This window comes from Larus michahellis, chromosome 4, assembly GCF_964199755.1.
Source record: "Larus michahellis chromosome 4, bLarMic1.1, whole genome shotgun sequence".
Classification (NCBI taxonomy): domain Eukaryota; kingdom Metazoa; phylum Chordata; class Aves; order Charadriiformes; family Laridae; genus Larus; species Larus michahellis.
Window position 1 is genome coordinate 74,139,553 of NC_133899.1, and position 14,553 is coordinate 74,154,105.

Sequence of the window (14,553 nt, forward strand, 5' to 3'; positions counted from 1 at the left end):
AGGCCCGCGGCTCCCCATTGGCCTGCCCGCTCTCTGCCCGCCTAGCCCAATAGCAGCGCGCGTTGTTGAGGGGTCACGGGAAGAAGGCGTGGCCGAGGCACCGCCCCTTCCCTTTCGCCGCCGGGCTGCCATCGCGAGCGCACGTCCCAGGCCTGTCTCCCGCGCCGCCGCCGCGTCCCAAGTAAGCGCGCGGCGGCCGCTTCCCCCTCCTCCCCCGCGGGAATGGGCGCTCCCGCCCCTGCCCGCGGCCGGCCGTGGGGCTTGGGCGAGACCACTGCGGGCGGGACGGTGCGGGGAAATGGCGGCCATGTGCTCTCCCGGCCTGGGCCTGTTGGAAGGACGGGGCGGGCTGAGGCGAACGCCGCGGGCAGCCGGGGTGGGGATGCCGTCCGAGGGGCAAAGAGGTGTTACGGAGGCTGCGGTGGCGCTTTCTTTCGGGGGAAGTGTGGGGTGCCGGCAGGGTTAGGCCGGGCCGGCTGCTGGGGCCTTCGGGCGGCAGCGCCCCGGAGCCGGCGCGGGGCGGGAGCAGCTGCGGCTCCGCGGTGTTTCACGGGCTGCTTTGTGCGGGGCCCTGTGCTGGCGGGAGACCGGTACGCGGCCTCGCCTGTCCTGGGCTTTCATCTGATAGTAGATTTAAACAGTTGTAGCCGGGAGGGTGAGGTTTGCTTCCCCCGGTGAAAAAATAAACTTTCTCCGAGTGTGTAGTGATCATCCGCCCTGAAGGCCCCGTTCTCTTGTTTTGCAGGATGCGTTACGTTGCAGCTTATCTTCTAGCAGTCCTCGGTGGCAATGAGTCTCCTACTTCAAAGGACTTGAAAAAGATCCTCGACAGTGTTGGCATTGAGACTGATGATGAACGGATGAACAAGGTGGCATTGCCTCTTAATTCCAGATGGTCCTGTCCCTATGAGCGTCAGGCATTGGAGCTGTTCCTTTGGCTTCAGTGTTTCTTTAGTTGCCAGGCTGTTTATCTAGTCTTATTTTGTTTAGGTGTTTGATGATCATTACATATGTGATTTCTGAAACACTGCTTAACTAATCAGAACTATTTTTATGACGTTTTTGTAGAAGTCTTGCTTTCCTATTTAACACCTGTCCTCTGCAAAGATCTCTGTCAGTTGTTGCTGACTTCCGGCCGTTCGATCTAATAATTTTAAATGGGATGGTGGCTACAGATAAGTATGTATTGAAAACAAGTTCTGTTCTGACACAATGTATAGTTTGCAGTTCATGTTTAATTTTGGCTTTTGGTCAGTACTGATTCAAAGCTAACCCTTTTGAAGGCCTGATATTCAATAATAAATTCTTATTTAGTGTACAGTAAAGAAGCATTTGTGCCTTCACCAAGAAACATAGGCAAATTACAACATGGACGTTAAAAGTATTCGGTAACAATATGTTGGAAGATTTTGGAAATTAATGCTGAAATGGTTGTGTTGAAAAACAAGCTTTTTAAGAAGATAATATCTTAATTAGAGTGTTTCTTGTGATATAATAGACTTTCAGTCTTGTGGACTTAAATGGCCATGGAAATAAAGAACTGAATATGGTCTTATCACCTGGCCCATACTTGTATGTGGAGTGTTTCTAGAGAGGTGGAAGAAAAAACAAGCTACTTTCCCAGTTGGAGACAGTGTTTTACCATTGGCCCAACCAAACGATGTGTTGACTGAGGTGACAGCATCCTTTTTACAGTTTGGGATGTTGGATTGAACTTGTACTCCTGTTTAAACACCAGGTTTTTTGGCTTTGGCTTGTTTACATTTGTTTAATACTTTTATAGATTAGTTGTTTTCTTTGATCCTCCAATATCCAGAAAGCTTCTCTGGAATTTGTTTTGGTTGTGATTAATTAATCCCCTTCTATTGGCTGTATCTTAAGCCAGTGTAAATCTGGTGAAGTCTTTTAAAAACACCTTCCTTCTGGATGAAGCAAGCACACAGGCACTGCATTTCACAGATCGCACGCTCTGTGTAAGCAGGAGTTGCCTGTTGAAAAACTCTTGGTTATAGTCCTCGGGCTTGGGTGACTCTGCAGTGCTCAGCACTCACTCCTGGTAGAGGGACTCACCAGTAAGGTTTGTGGTCTTCTTTTTTTTTTTTTTAAAGTGCTTGCTTGCATTACCAATTTCTGGGTTTGTATTTTGCTTTCCTCATCCCTGGTTGTACACCAATGGTGGTAAAATTGAAGTTGGGACTCTCTGTTCCCGTGCAAGGGTACAATGGCCAGCTCGGCTATAACATTTGGTAACGCTGGGAACAGGGCTCTGTGGTTTTTGGTCTAGGGCCCGGTGCTTCAGAGCCTCCCAGTGGGTATTAAGCAAGATACGTTAACAGTCCCTCAGTGACTAACAGGCCATTAGTGGGATTTCCTAATTGGCTCCACAACTTTTGTGTATTCTTTCTGCAAGGTCCTTGGATTCATTATGAATTTATTGTAACAGATTTCATGAAAAAGCTTTCACAGAAAAGTATGAAAGGCTTAGCTGGAGTTTTCATTTCAGTGTACTGTTCCTTCCACTGAGAAATAAGGAACGTTGGGGCTGTATAAGCACCAGGATGGAGGCATTGCACACGATGATTAATCAGTACTGGTTTAAACATAGCTTATACTCATGCTGTTTTGAAACTATTAACATTCTAAACTTAATTTACACAGGTTATTAGTGAGCTGAATGGAAAAAACATCGAGGATGTCATTGCTCAGGGTAAGTACCATCTCTTAAGTGTCACAGGTAATTGCCTCTACTACTTTGGTAACTTAGACCCGAGAGCGTAGAATTGCTGCCAACTCCCTGATTATTCATCAGTTTAGCTTTGTGGTTGAGGACTTCCATGCTGGATCTCAGCTGAAATGACTGAAATCCAGGTCCATTCTAATTCCCTGCAGGTCGGTGCCAGTACCTGCTGGGTTTCGCTTGTGGACCACATTAAGCTGGAAAACTTGTGCATGTATGAGCTTACTGGTAGTCTGCTCGTTACATAGTTTTCTGGACATGTTGATTGCAGAAAGAATTAGCTGTCCTTCTGAGTTCTCTGGGGGACTTTTTCTTTGCGTTTACCCACTTCTATGCACCAATTATGTAAAACAGGAAGAACAGACTGTTAAATGTGAATAAGTGTCAGTTCACATTAAGGGTACAGTTACACCTTCTGCTGTTAATGCAAACCTCTCCAGTACATACACATCTCTTTTTGAGCTTCCCCAAGTCTGGCATTTCCTTTTCTCTAAGATAGGACTCTTGAGTGCTGGCTTCTATAGAAGCTTGTGATTTTACCAAAGCTGGAACTTTTAACATTAATTGACTGGGTCATAGGGCTGAAATAAAGTAGAGCTGAGGTGTAGCGCAAAGGTTCCTGATTAATTAGTGTCTGTTTTTTTGTGCATAGGCACAAGGGAACTTTTAGGCATATATTTGCTTAAAGGTTGCCAGGGCTTTGCTTGCCCTTGCTGTTACAAGCAGTAACTGGACATTTCTGTCCATGTGGTCTGAAGACCTAAGAGAGCCATTATGCGTGTGCTTACAACACACCTATAATACTGTAATACTTTAAATAAATTCTTTCCTAGAACATACTGACATGCATATGAAACATGTTTGTTTACTTAGCTAGTTTATTAGAGCTTGAAGTAACAGGGGATTATTTAGAAACTGATTCCCAGAAATTGGAATACAGGCAAACATATTTTGTATGCAACCTCTGAATGCCAAGGGAGCCTTGGTATGTGAAGGGCAGATGCCAGAGAACTAACTAGCTTGCCAAAGACAGGCATAAATCAGAAATCAGTTTACTGATCTCAAAGGAGATGCAATAGGGTTCACAGAGTGCTGGAGAACTTGTTTAAAATACTGTACTCTTTGCCATAAATACATCTTTCCCCCTTTCTCTCCTGTAAGTGTGATCCAGTCATGCCCTCACAGTTCTCTATCCTGTTAAAAAAAAGGGGCGTTGTCATGGTTCAACCCCAGCCAGCAACTAGGACCACGCAGCCACTCGCTTACTGTCTCCCCATTCCCCGCAACCAGTATGGTAGGAAGAAAAGGAGGGGGAAGAAAACGCTCACGCGTTGAGATAAAGACAGTTTAATGGAACAATAATGAAAAAGGAAAATAACAATAATAATAGTAATGGAAAAAGAATGTACAAAATAAAGTGATACAACACCAGTTGCTCTTACCACCTGATGATCAGTTCCCCAGCCTGTCCTGAGCAGCCATCACGGATTCCTGCTCTGTGCCTAACCCCCATTTATATACTGAGCATGACATCTATGGTAAACATCACTGAGCACCAACTAAAACAATATGTGTTAGCAACATTATTCTCACACTAAATAATAAACAGACTAGCTACTAGAAAGAAATTCTATCGCAGTTGAAACCAGGACAGGATGGGCAGGAAGGGGGGAAGCCAGTGCATTATTTTTGAGGCATATTGAAATTAATGATTTTTGGGCTATTATGCTGTATTCAGAAGACATACAATTTTTCTGTACATGTGAAATTGGATGTGTTTTGCCATATTTTTATATGAAAGGTTTGTGGGGGAAAAAAAATAGGGGACTTTGTCTATAGAAGAGAACTTACTAATAATGTGCTTTTTTGGGGGGAAAAGTCTTTGAGTCTTAAACTCTGAAGGTTTTTTTCACAACATAGTTTATACTTTCTTATTGTGGATGCAGCCTCTTGTTCCTTTCAGCTAATAGTGACAGGTTCAGTCCATGAGACATGTATCTGTGTTTTCTGCACTCTGATTTCTCTTCCTTTTCACCTTACCTCTGTGCTTGCAATGAGCATTTAAATAACTCTTCTGTCCCACTCAGGTAATGGAAAACTTGCCAGCATGCCGGTTGGGGGAGCTGTGGCAGTCTCTGCTGGAGGGGGCTCTGCTGCTCCTGCTGCAGCTGCTGCCCCTGCTGCCGGTGAGTATGGGCAGAGAGGTGTTGTTACAGGGCAGCTCTGTTTTGCTCTGTTAAAATCTTAAAAGTCGAGTTGAAATTTCAAGGCTTTTCCATTTTGGTAGTTCACTCTGTGATTGAAGTGTAAACCTGAACAGTTACTTTTCCCTTGGGCTGTCACAAGCATTTTCTCTTATCCACCTTAAGATTGGTCTGGCTTAGAACCAAGAATCAGACCGACTTCACTGTCTAAAGTACGTCCCTTCAGTAATAGTGTCTGTGTCCCCTTGGTGTTTATATGTGGCTACTGAGAGGGAATGAGGTGAACCTTGGAGCTTGAAATACCAAAATACAGAAGCTGAGAACACCAAAACATGTACCTTGAAAATCTGTGGTGCAAAAAATGTAAATACTGACCATTGGCTTGGTCTTTTCTTTCTTTCAGCTGAGGAGAAGAAAGAAGAGAAGAAGGAGGAATCTGAAGAATCTGACGATGACATGGGATTCGGCCTATTTGATTAATTATTTGTTTTAGAGAAATTATTAAAATTCTTTGTTTTAAATGGGGTTTTTTTGAGTTTATTACTACAACCGTACAAGTGCTGTGGGATTCAGACAGCTGTTCTTAATATAGCTCTGACAAAGCTTTGATTTTTGTCTCTTTGAAACAGGTATGTGAATTTTATGACACTCCTGTTTCTTAAGCAGCATGTGTAAGCTGAATCTACCTGATGTTAACTCAATTTCACCTTCTCCACGCTATTTTGCTATCCCAGTTATGCAGGAAAGACTCCCTGTCTATTCATCAATAAAAGTATTTTATTTTCCAGGATCTGTTTAATCCATTCCAAAACACGTGAAACTCAATGGACAGCAGGTCTGAATTAGTCCAGAAACATTTCAGACCTAATTATAGGAATTAGCTTTTGTAAATATCTAAAAGCACCAATTTCATTGCTCTGTCGGGTTCCCAAGATCTAGGGACATCACCAATAAAATGCTTCACTATGCTTGGATTTCATGTTATATCCTTATGCTTCACATAGAAACTGTAACAAAAAAAACAAACCAACGCATCCTGCTCTTGATGAGACAGAGATCAATGCAAAGGTGCTTTTCATACTGAATAGTTGTTCTGGGGGTATCTGAAATACCAGGCTGTGAAGCACCTTGATCTGAACAGAAGGGAACTATTTATGAGGAGAATGGTATTTTTGAAAAACAAACTGATCTCTGCTGTGCCCAGAAGAACGCATCAGCTTGGGAGGACAGTAAATTTTGCTTTTATAAAGTATCTTCCAGGATACAGTTCGGGCAGGCAACTTACCCTGACTACTAGGTCTTTGGCTGCCACTGTAAGTAGGTAGAGTACGAGTAGCACATGTGATGATCTTCCCATGCCAGGTCTCCACAGGTTGTGTCAAAAAGAGCTGTCGTGGAGCAGTCTATACCATGAAGCTTTTCTAACATAGTTGTTTTGGAGAAAAAAAAAAACACTAGTTGATAGGGCTATGTTGGTTATGAGTCATTGAACAAAGCATGGCAAGTACTTCTGAGGAAAGATGGGTGAAATCCAAGTAGGAAAAACTATTTTATCTCCCTGTGGTGTACTGAGAGAAAGCGCCCATTACTTCACAGCAGCCAAGGGAGAGAGCAGTGGAAAGATCCTCAGACTCAAAATGGCCATGATTCAAGCTGCCCTTCTGTGCCTGCTGCAAGAAAAGAGTTACAGGAGGTAACAGTGCCAGTACCTTTCATCTGCTTTGTCTCTTAAGTCCTCGCATGGGTGGTAGGACTGAAAACTGCTCATGTTCACTCATTCTCTGTCAGACTTGTGATGACTGTGGTTTGGCACTGGAAGGGGTGTAGGTATATCTGCATTTCTTGCTGATTTCTCCACGTCAGATCACTGAAAAAGACTGTTCTTGGATCTGGTTTTACTGAGAGGTAACTCCCCCACACCCTGCAATGTTGCCCTGCTGAGCTGCTGCAAGAGCAAAGTCAATGTTTTCACAGGAAGGAACTGCCCTGTCGCACCACTCAGCAGGGTGTTTCCATGCCCACAGGAATTTGTTTTAGTGGCACTGAGCTATTCCAAGAGGTTTGCTGTGCCCAGGCTTGTGGGGTGAGATTGAAACCTGTGGTGCCAGCTGCTGGCTACTGTGATGAGGGGGGACTACAGCTACATCTGGACTAACTTCTTTCTTCTCCCTATGACCTGTTAAACCTTGAGTTATGGACCTGGTCCTGTGCTGGGTGTCCTCTTACCACCTTTAAATTCCTTCCTGAAAGTGCATCATTTTGATGAAAACTTGTCACTCAATCTACTTTGAGAGAGAAGGACAGCTCATTTGGTAAACCGTTTAGAGAAGAAACTTTGGTGGGGAGCTCTCGGAGAAAGCACTGAAAGTACAGCATTCGTTACACTGGCACAGGGAGACAATGTATTTTATGTAATGACCCTCCTTGTGAAGGTCAGGGGACAGGTCTAGTCCAAGATTTCAAAAACATATTTTACAAAATTTCCTAAAAACTCTGCACGGTGAACATTTCTTCCGAATGCAAAATCAAAGCATTTTAAGCTTTCTTCCCCTGTAACTGTTTATGAAGCCTGTATATGAGCAGTGATGTGCCCGGAAATTGCAGACGTGTTTGGTGCTCTGGATGGACTTCACCACTTTTTGCTGATCTCAGTGGGCTTCAGCTTCAGGAATTGGTCTCCCTGCTCCTGCTCTGTGGACACTGTTCTGAATTTTGAAGTGTCACTGATGCCTTTTCAGACTTAGCAGTAATTTTGAAAGGCAAGGGTAGCGGTGGTGTGGATGCATTGTATTCCGTGACGCTCTCCGAGAAAACCAGTGCCTGCAAACACTTGGGGTGGTGGCCTAGTCTGTCCCCTTGCAGAATCAATTTTAGCTAGAACAGATCTTTCCTGACTTTATAAAGAAAGGCTCAAAGGCATTGAAGGGAAAGGAAAGGATGTCTTTGTGCCTAGGGATTACAGTGGTAACTGATCATTACTAAATTGACAGTAGGGGAGAGTGATTTAGTCATAGGCCTGACGTTGAAACATGTGAGCTCTCCTCACTGGGACACAAATGCTGTGCCATCTCAAATCAGCTCTGACTGAAAATCGTTCCTTACAAACACCATGGGTCAGGGAGAGTGACATGACATCTTCACTACTTGGAAAGCGGGGAGAACATCTTGGACACTACTGGAAAGTAATAAGCAATGGCTCCCTGGGGCCACTGTCAAATTAACTGGTTTCACTCTTACTACTAAGGCCCAGTTTTGCAAGCTGCTACATGCCAGCAGCCCTGCTGAACTCAGTAGGTTTGACTTACGTAGGGCAGAGATATCTGTAGCAGCTTTCCTGGAAGGAAAATTCAGTCCCAAGAGAGCATGACAAGGGGACTGCTCCGTTGCCTGAGGAGATGCTCCTATGAAATAAGACCCAAGTGTTTGTCATGGAATTGTCCGATATACGCGAAGATCACAGGTAAGAAAAAGACATCAAAGTCAGGCTTTCCAGTGACGTTAACAATACTCGGACTGGGCTTCACAACCAGTACCCCAGTCCTGCTGACTACACGCAACAATACTAAAGTAACATGCTGAAGATAACAGTATAACAGACTGCCTCTCAGCTTCCCTTTAAAATTAATTCCCATTGGCCACCAAAAACCAAGGTCTTACTTGAAAAAACAAACAGAGGCTGTTTACTGGTACATTATTATCTCATAAGTACTAACTACTCACCATTCATTAGACTAGAAAACAAACGCAACAAAGACAGATTGCATGAGAATCTGTCTCAGTGGCATTGCAACGTGTAAGGGCATGAGTGAACTTGCAGTGTTCTGATAGGAGTTTGATACGCATGAAAATTTTGCTGGCCTCGTTTATCGCAGCATTATGAGCAATTCCAGGATTACAGCAGTACTTTCTTATTGAGGAGAAAAAGATTAGTGTTGGGGGATAATTTATTTTTGAGAATAACACAGTTGTTTGCCGGCCTGCTAGTGCCAGTACCTAGGCAGCACTCTGCAAAGGATTACTGGTCACACGGTTTATTTCATTAACCAGTTTCAATAGGGCAGCATTAACCTCCTCAAATAGGTAACCTTGAGGGCCAAGGCAGAGCGATATAAACAACTCAGGATGAGATTGCTATTGAGAAATCAAGTGAAACTAACCCTAGCATTGTCATTTCTATTTTCCAGATATAGTAGGAACTTTAAGGTTTGTGAAATACTGAAAAAAGAGGAAGCAGCGTTAGCTTGAGAAGCTGTTCTTGTGGTTACAAGTGTTAGGGAGGTATCTGTAAACAAGGTTCAGTATTCAGCTTTGCCACAGATTTCCGCTAATGTCACAGCTCATTGACTAGCTCTTCTGCAACACAATCCCTGTTCTGGAAATTGCAAGACACAATGTTTTCTTTGGGTTTGGCTACATGGAAATACCTTTCCATGTCACCAGAAGCACAGGATGAAAACCCTATGATTGTGTTTGTGTTAAGGGCCTTTAAGAGGGTCAAGGCTCAGGTGTGCCAATGCTCACCTCTTCAGATGGAGGAGATGAGGACTGACAAGGGCTATGTAACCACATCAAATGCAAGGGAGGAAGGAAATTACAAAAGCAAGCAGAGGGATGAGAGGAAGAGAAAGAAGGGTGGGTATAGGGCATAAACAGAGGACTTGAGATAAGTGGGGTTAATTCTTTAAGTGCTCCAGGATGGAGCTAATATGTATCAAGGGTACTTCCTGACAGCTAGGTGAGGTGGTGGGCTCTGGGAGAAAGATAAGGCTGGACTCCTGCTCGTCTGATGGAAGGCAAGCACAAACATTTAATGAAAAAGCACTCTGTAGGGGCTGGAGTATGAGACCCGACTTGAGCTCAAATATTGGACTTATACAAGGGTTACCTGCTGAATTTGGTTGCTTCAGACAGCTGACTGTGGGGCAGTGGGCAGCTGTTCTTACAACCTGGATGGCCCCTCTATGGGAAGGGCACCAGACTCCCTAGTATCCTTTGAAAGCATATTTGGAGTAGAAGGAACAGGAGAGGGGCTACTTGGATGACCTCCACCAGCACAGTTGGTGAAATTCCTGTGGGGAGGAAGGCCTAGCTTTGCTTAGTCTGAGAGCTGTTAAGGACAGGTATTGGTGCCCCAAATGAGAAACTCCAGACCAGTTATAAGAAAACTAATGCAAATAGATTTATGCCAAGATGAACTAAGTCTTTTTCATTTATTTTTTTTTAAACTTTGGTAGTTGTTTTGCCCCATGTTGATTCTATTAAAAAACTACTTACACATTTTGTTTTGTACCCCCTCAAAACCTCCCTCTGGCTGATCTTGCTTCCTTGCTTTGAGTTGAGCAAGCTTCTCTTGCTATGCTGATCCTTTTGATGTCCCTGTAAGCTTTCACGCTTATCTAATTGTGTGAATGGCTACAGTCTGTATTGTTTATGACAAGGGGATGTTTCCAGCCTCTGAACCCTGTTTTGTTCTTCCAATAGCACTGGCCTCTTACCCAGTGCTGCTGTGGCGAGCTGACATGCCATGGGCTTGCCTGCGCTAAGAGCTTGTGCAGAAGCACTACTGAGAATTGCAGTTGTCCTGACCAAAGGTAAGCATTTTGGTGAGCTTAGGGGTACGTGGAGAAAACTTTTAAGATGAAGTTAGCAAAGATAAGCAACTGTGCGTGTTTTGGTGAGTTTAGAGGCAGAGAGAGGGGTTGCCTCTCTCCTTGCTGTTACGCTGTGTCTGTGCTGAGCATCACCTCCCTTCAGCTCCTCAGCTTTTTATGAAAGAGGAAAGCTTTTCCCTTCCTCTCATCTCCCTAAAAATAAACAATTGCTTGCAGGAAACTCCAAGAACTTGGAGCGGAGGCCTCCAAAAAACAGCACATTCTGTGAGGGGAAGACAGCCTCCTGCGAGAAGCCGTAATCCTCTCCTTCCTCCCCTCCCTCTTCTGCCTTACCCTCTGCCACTTCAGGGAGGCGCCGGTACGGCTGCCCCGGTTCAACAGGCGGCGAACAACCGCAATTCCCGCGGGGACCGGCCTCGCCGGGCTGAGAGAGGGGGTTCACCGGAGGAAGGGTTGGAAGGAGGGGCCGGGCTGTTCCCGCCCAAGGCCGGGGCCTGCGGAGGGGCCGAGCTGAGGGGAGGCGGCACGGCCGCCTCCCCTCAGCTCGGCCCCTCCGCAGGCCGAGGGCGGGCCCGAGGGCCGGGCCGCCTCATATAAGCTCGGCGGCCGCTGCTGGCAACCCAGCGGCAAAACTCGCCGTGATACCGATTCCTTCATTCGGCAGCGGTGTCTCCCGGCTCTCGTCCTTTGTCCCCGCCCGTCAAGGAGCGGTGTGAACTGAGAGGAGCCCCGCAGCTTCCCCTCCCCGTCGCGACTGCTTCTTCCCCTTCAGCTGCCCCCGCCGCCTTCAGCGGGGCGCGGAGGCCATGTTCCCCCTGGACTCCACCTGGAATATCTCCTTCGCCGGCTGCGGCTTCCTGGGGGTCTACCACATCGGGGTAGCCAGCTGCCTGCAGGAACATGCCCCCTTTCTCGTCGCCAACGCCAGGAAGGTCTACGGCGCCTCAGCCGGGGCGCTCACCGCCACCGCGCTGGTCAGCGGCGCCTGTCTCGGTAAGCGCGGGCCGGGAGCGGAGCCCTCGGGGCCGGCCTGAGGTGCCGGCGCTGTCACGGCCAGGCCAGCCGGCTGCCGGAGCCGAGCGCTCCTTCGAGTCTTCCCTTCGCTGTTACTAATTTTTTTTTTTTTTAATTACAACAGCGTCGGAGTGGGTGGGGGTGGAAATCGCGCTCCGCCTTCCTCCTCCTCCTCCTTCCTAAATGCCTGCGGCGCTTTGTTTTTAAGGCCTTTACCTCAGTATTCCTTTGCCCTGATTCCTCGCCGGTGGCTGCGCGCCTCAGGCTGGGCTCTGGGGGGGGAGAGGCGGGTGTCGGAGACACTTCAGCCCCGTAAGGCGGTGAAGCATCGTCCAAAATGGGCGCCTGGCCCCCATGGGGTGGAGGGCGGTGCCCTACAGAGCAGGTGTCCGCAGCGGGGACCGGCACCACGCGTCAAGAAGGCCCCTGATGGTAGGAAGTCACGAACAGGGTTTTGACCCCCACCACAGCAACGTGGGCTTGTGAGGGCTTGGTTCTTGGGTTTGGCTGGCTTGAATGTAGATCCGGTGGGGCTGTCGATGAGGAGAGGAGCCGACCTCTCACCATGTGGCTGCGAACAGGAGGCAAAGCAGCTGCAGATGGAGACATCAAGCAGCATGTATGGATTAGAGTTGAACAGCATCTCCGAGTAACTAGGAAACCTCTCTTTATTCTTTCTTAGCATCTTTATTTCTGGAAAAGGGTTATTCCCGGGGGTGTAGGGCACTGGGGAATTTTCTCTGCAAGAGCTAGATCTCCAGTTTAGCTAGATATTATCTCGGTTTCCAAGTTACAGAAGAAACCTTAAAAATTTATCTCTGAAGCAGGCACACTGTGCAGTCTGTCCCTGCTTAGGGCATGTCTGGAGAACAGCTGAAGAGAATGTTGTGTGGTGCCTACCTTTTTTTGCTGTTTTGAAGTTCAGCTGTTTGGCATATGGAGGGGGAAAGTCAAAAAACACATGCTAGAGTCTGTACTTGGAAGCTTCTATTTTGAGAATAACAAATGCAGAAAAGTGTCTTAAACTTGAAAGGGGAGTGTGGTGTGAGAGAATCAGGTATATCTATTTAGTCTCAGAGAATTACAAGCCTCTCCTAAAGTCAAGTGAAACCAGAGGTGTTTAGTGCTTGAACTCCGCTCACCTTGATCACAGGTGTCTTTCCATGGCACTCCCTGTTCTTTGGGGAAAGATAGAGTTTTGAGATGTAGCCTTCGTGCAGCAAAAGCTAGCTTTTTCTGTGCAGTGAGGTTTGAAGTTTCCACCTCCTTAGCATTTTGTTTACATAAATGCCCAATGAAGTGTAACCGTCGCTTCTGGAGTTTAATGGGAAGCTCTTACCAGCTGTTCAAACCCCTGTCTGGGATCTCAAAAGGCTGTAGTCATGCCATGGTGCCAGCTTTTATTGTGGACAAGGGAAAAGGCCTCCTCTAATCCCTTTTCCTGCAGGGATCCATTTGCTGATAGCTGCCAGGGATTTGGTTGCTTTACTTGCTGTTGCTTCTGTTGAAGAGGTGGCTGCCCAATTAGTTCCCTAACTGGGGTGGTCCCTGTGGTACTCGGAGGTGTGTCACGAACATGAGACAGGCTGGCACTATTGCCCAAATCCTTTGCCTTGCTCAGATGCCATTATAGTGCTGAGCAAGGCTGTTTTCATGTCTGCTGTGTTCTTGCTGTTTATGTGTCCAGACTTCCATGGTGTGCTAGGCGTTGCCCTCAGGGAGTTATCCAGCCTGGTAAGGGAGTTTTTTGTGAATCAGAATTAGAATAGTTTCTCCTGCTCCCTAGCAGGTATAAGGGGAGGCATGATAAAGAGGACTGAGTTAGGAGCCACCACCTAGGCAGCATTTGTCTCCCTCCCGAAAGAGAACAAACCATGCTGTTTAAAGCCAGCCAAGGCTTGAGTGTTCAAATTCTGTCTTAAGTTTGGCATCTCTGGGATAGTTTTCTTTTGACTCTGCCTGTGTGGCTGGCATATATCTCGGGTAGAGAGCATCTCTAAGGCAACAGAGATGACTTATGAAAGTAAAAGCAAACAGGTTGCTGTATCGCTGTACTTCGTCCCTGTCGTAAACCCTCCTGACAGTACAGATTCCAGGCTGAGGTCCAGGGGTTAGAATGAAATCATAGGGAAGAAGGGGACAGGGCAGAAGGTACAGCTGCAGCCTGTACTAGAGGAGCAGTTGTAGGATCCCAAGTATCTGTATTTGCTGTGCAACTGGTTTCTGTCTGAGAGTAGGTGTAATAGCCTGTGGTCTTTTAAGCTTATGGCAACTGCTACTCTGTACTGTCTGTTGCCCTGTCCATCAAATTGGCATGCTATATGGTGTCTCTTGATAGACGACAAGCAGAAGGGAATTTTGCAGAAGTGTTGCTTATTTGGCTATATGTAAATAAGGTTAGTTAGTGCCTTCATGCACCTGTAGCTGGCTCTGAACTCAATGAGACTCTATTGTGCAAAGATAAATATGTCCTGGGGAGGAGTGAAAAAAGCTCTTCCTTTGGGGTTTTTCTTTGGTTCCAATCCTTTCAGACCCTAATCAGAGAGAACAGAAATTTTCCTGGACTTTAGAGTGTAAGATCCCACTTAGTTGTATCTTTTCCAGCTTTTCCTTCTGGCCTTTGTGTCTGTTCAGCTTGCCTCTAAGCTCTTCTGCCTTCTCCCTGAATTAAGACCACGCCATCATCATTTGTGTAGGGCAGTAAGGCTTCGCTGTGGGCTAACACTGAACTGAAAGCCCTGACCAAATGATCTGCATCCTTGAGAGCTCACTGTGGACTTCAAGGGTACATTTGAGAATACTAAATAAAACGACATTGGGCATCCATATTAGCTAGGCAGAGGGCCTTATTTCTAAATAAGTGGCTAGGAGGTATTTATGGTCTGATATGACCTCGCCTAGCTCTTGTTAAGCACTTTACCATTAAGTTGTAGGGATCTTGGATTTATTCTCCAGGGCTACAACAGTGATATTGTCCCACATCTGA

General features: G+C 46.2%; 2 protein-coding genes and 1 non-coding gene across 3 annotated transcripts in view; all 3 read left to right on the forward strand.

Annotated features, from left to right (window-relative positions):
• The first annotated feature begins 58 nt into the window (after positions 1 to 58).
• Positions 59 to 5,462, forward strand: RPLP2 (ribosomal protein lateral stalk subunit P2). The gene is made up of 5 exons (XM_074585600.1): positions 59 to 181; positions 746 to 869; positions 2,659 to 2,707; positions 4,825 to 4,923; positions 5,345 to 5,462. The coding sequence occupies exons 2-5, from the start codon at positions 747 to 749 to the stop codon at positions 5,419 to 5,421; spliced, it is 348 nt and encodes a 115-aa protein (XP_074441701.1). The 5' UTR covers positions 59 to 181; position 746; the 3' UTR covers positions 5,422 to 5,462.
• Positions 2,867 to 2,999, forward strand: LOC141743220 (small nucleolar RNA SNORA52). Its single transcript, XR_012586987.1, has one exon. It is a non-coding gene; the product is annotated as a small nucleolar RNA SNORA52 (small nucleolar RNA).
• A 5,634-nt stretch (positions 5,463 to 11,096) lies between the features above and the next one.
• Positions 11,097 to 14,553, forward strand: part of PNPLA2 (patatin like domain 2, triacylglycerol lipase) — a 28,735-nt gene continuing 25,278 nt past the window's right edge. The window contains exon 1 of the mRNA XM_074585601.1: positions 11,097 to 11,546. Coding sequence (XP_074441702.1) covers positions 11,360 to 11,546 — 187 coding nt within the window. The 5' untranslated portion in view covers positions 11,097 to 11,359. The remainder of the gene's footprint in view (positions 11,547 to 14,553) is intronic.

Coding starts and splice junctions, on each gene's coding strand:
- RPLP2 (XM_074585600.1), top strand. CDS start 747: ATGCGTTACGTTGCAGCTTATCTTCTAGCAGTCCTCGGTGGCAATGAG. Junction 870..2,658: donor ATGATGAACGGATGAACAAG/GTGGCATTGCCT, acceptor TAATTTACACAG/GTTATTAGTGAGCTGAATGG. Junction 4,924..5,344: donor AGCTGCTGCCCCTGCTGCCG/GTGAGTATGGGC, acceptor TCTTTCTTTCAG/CTGAGGAGAAGAAAGAAGAG.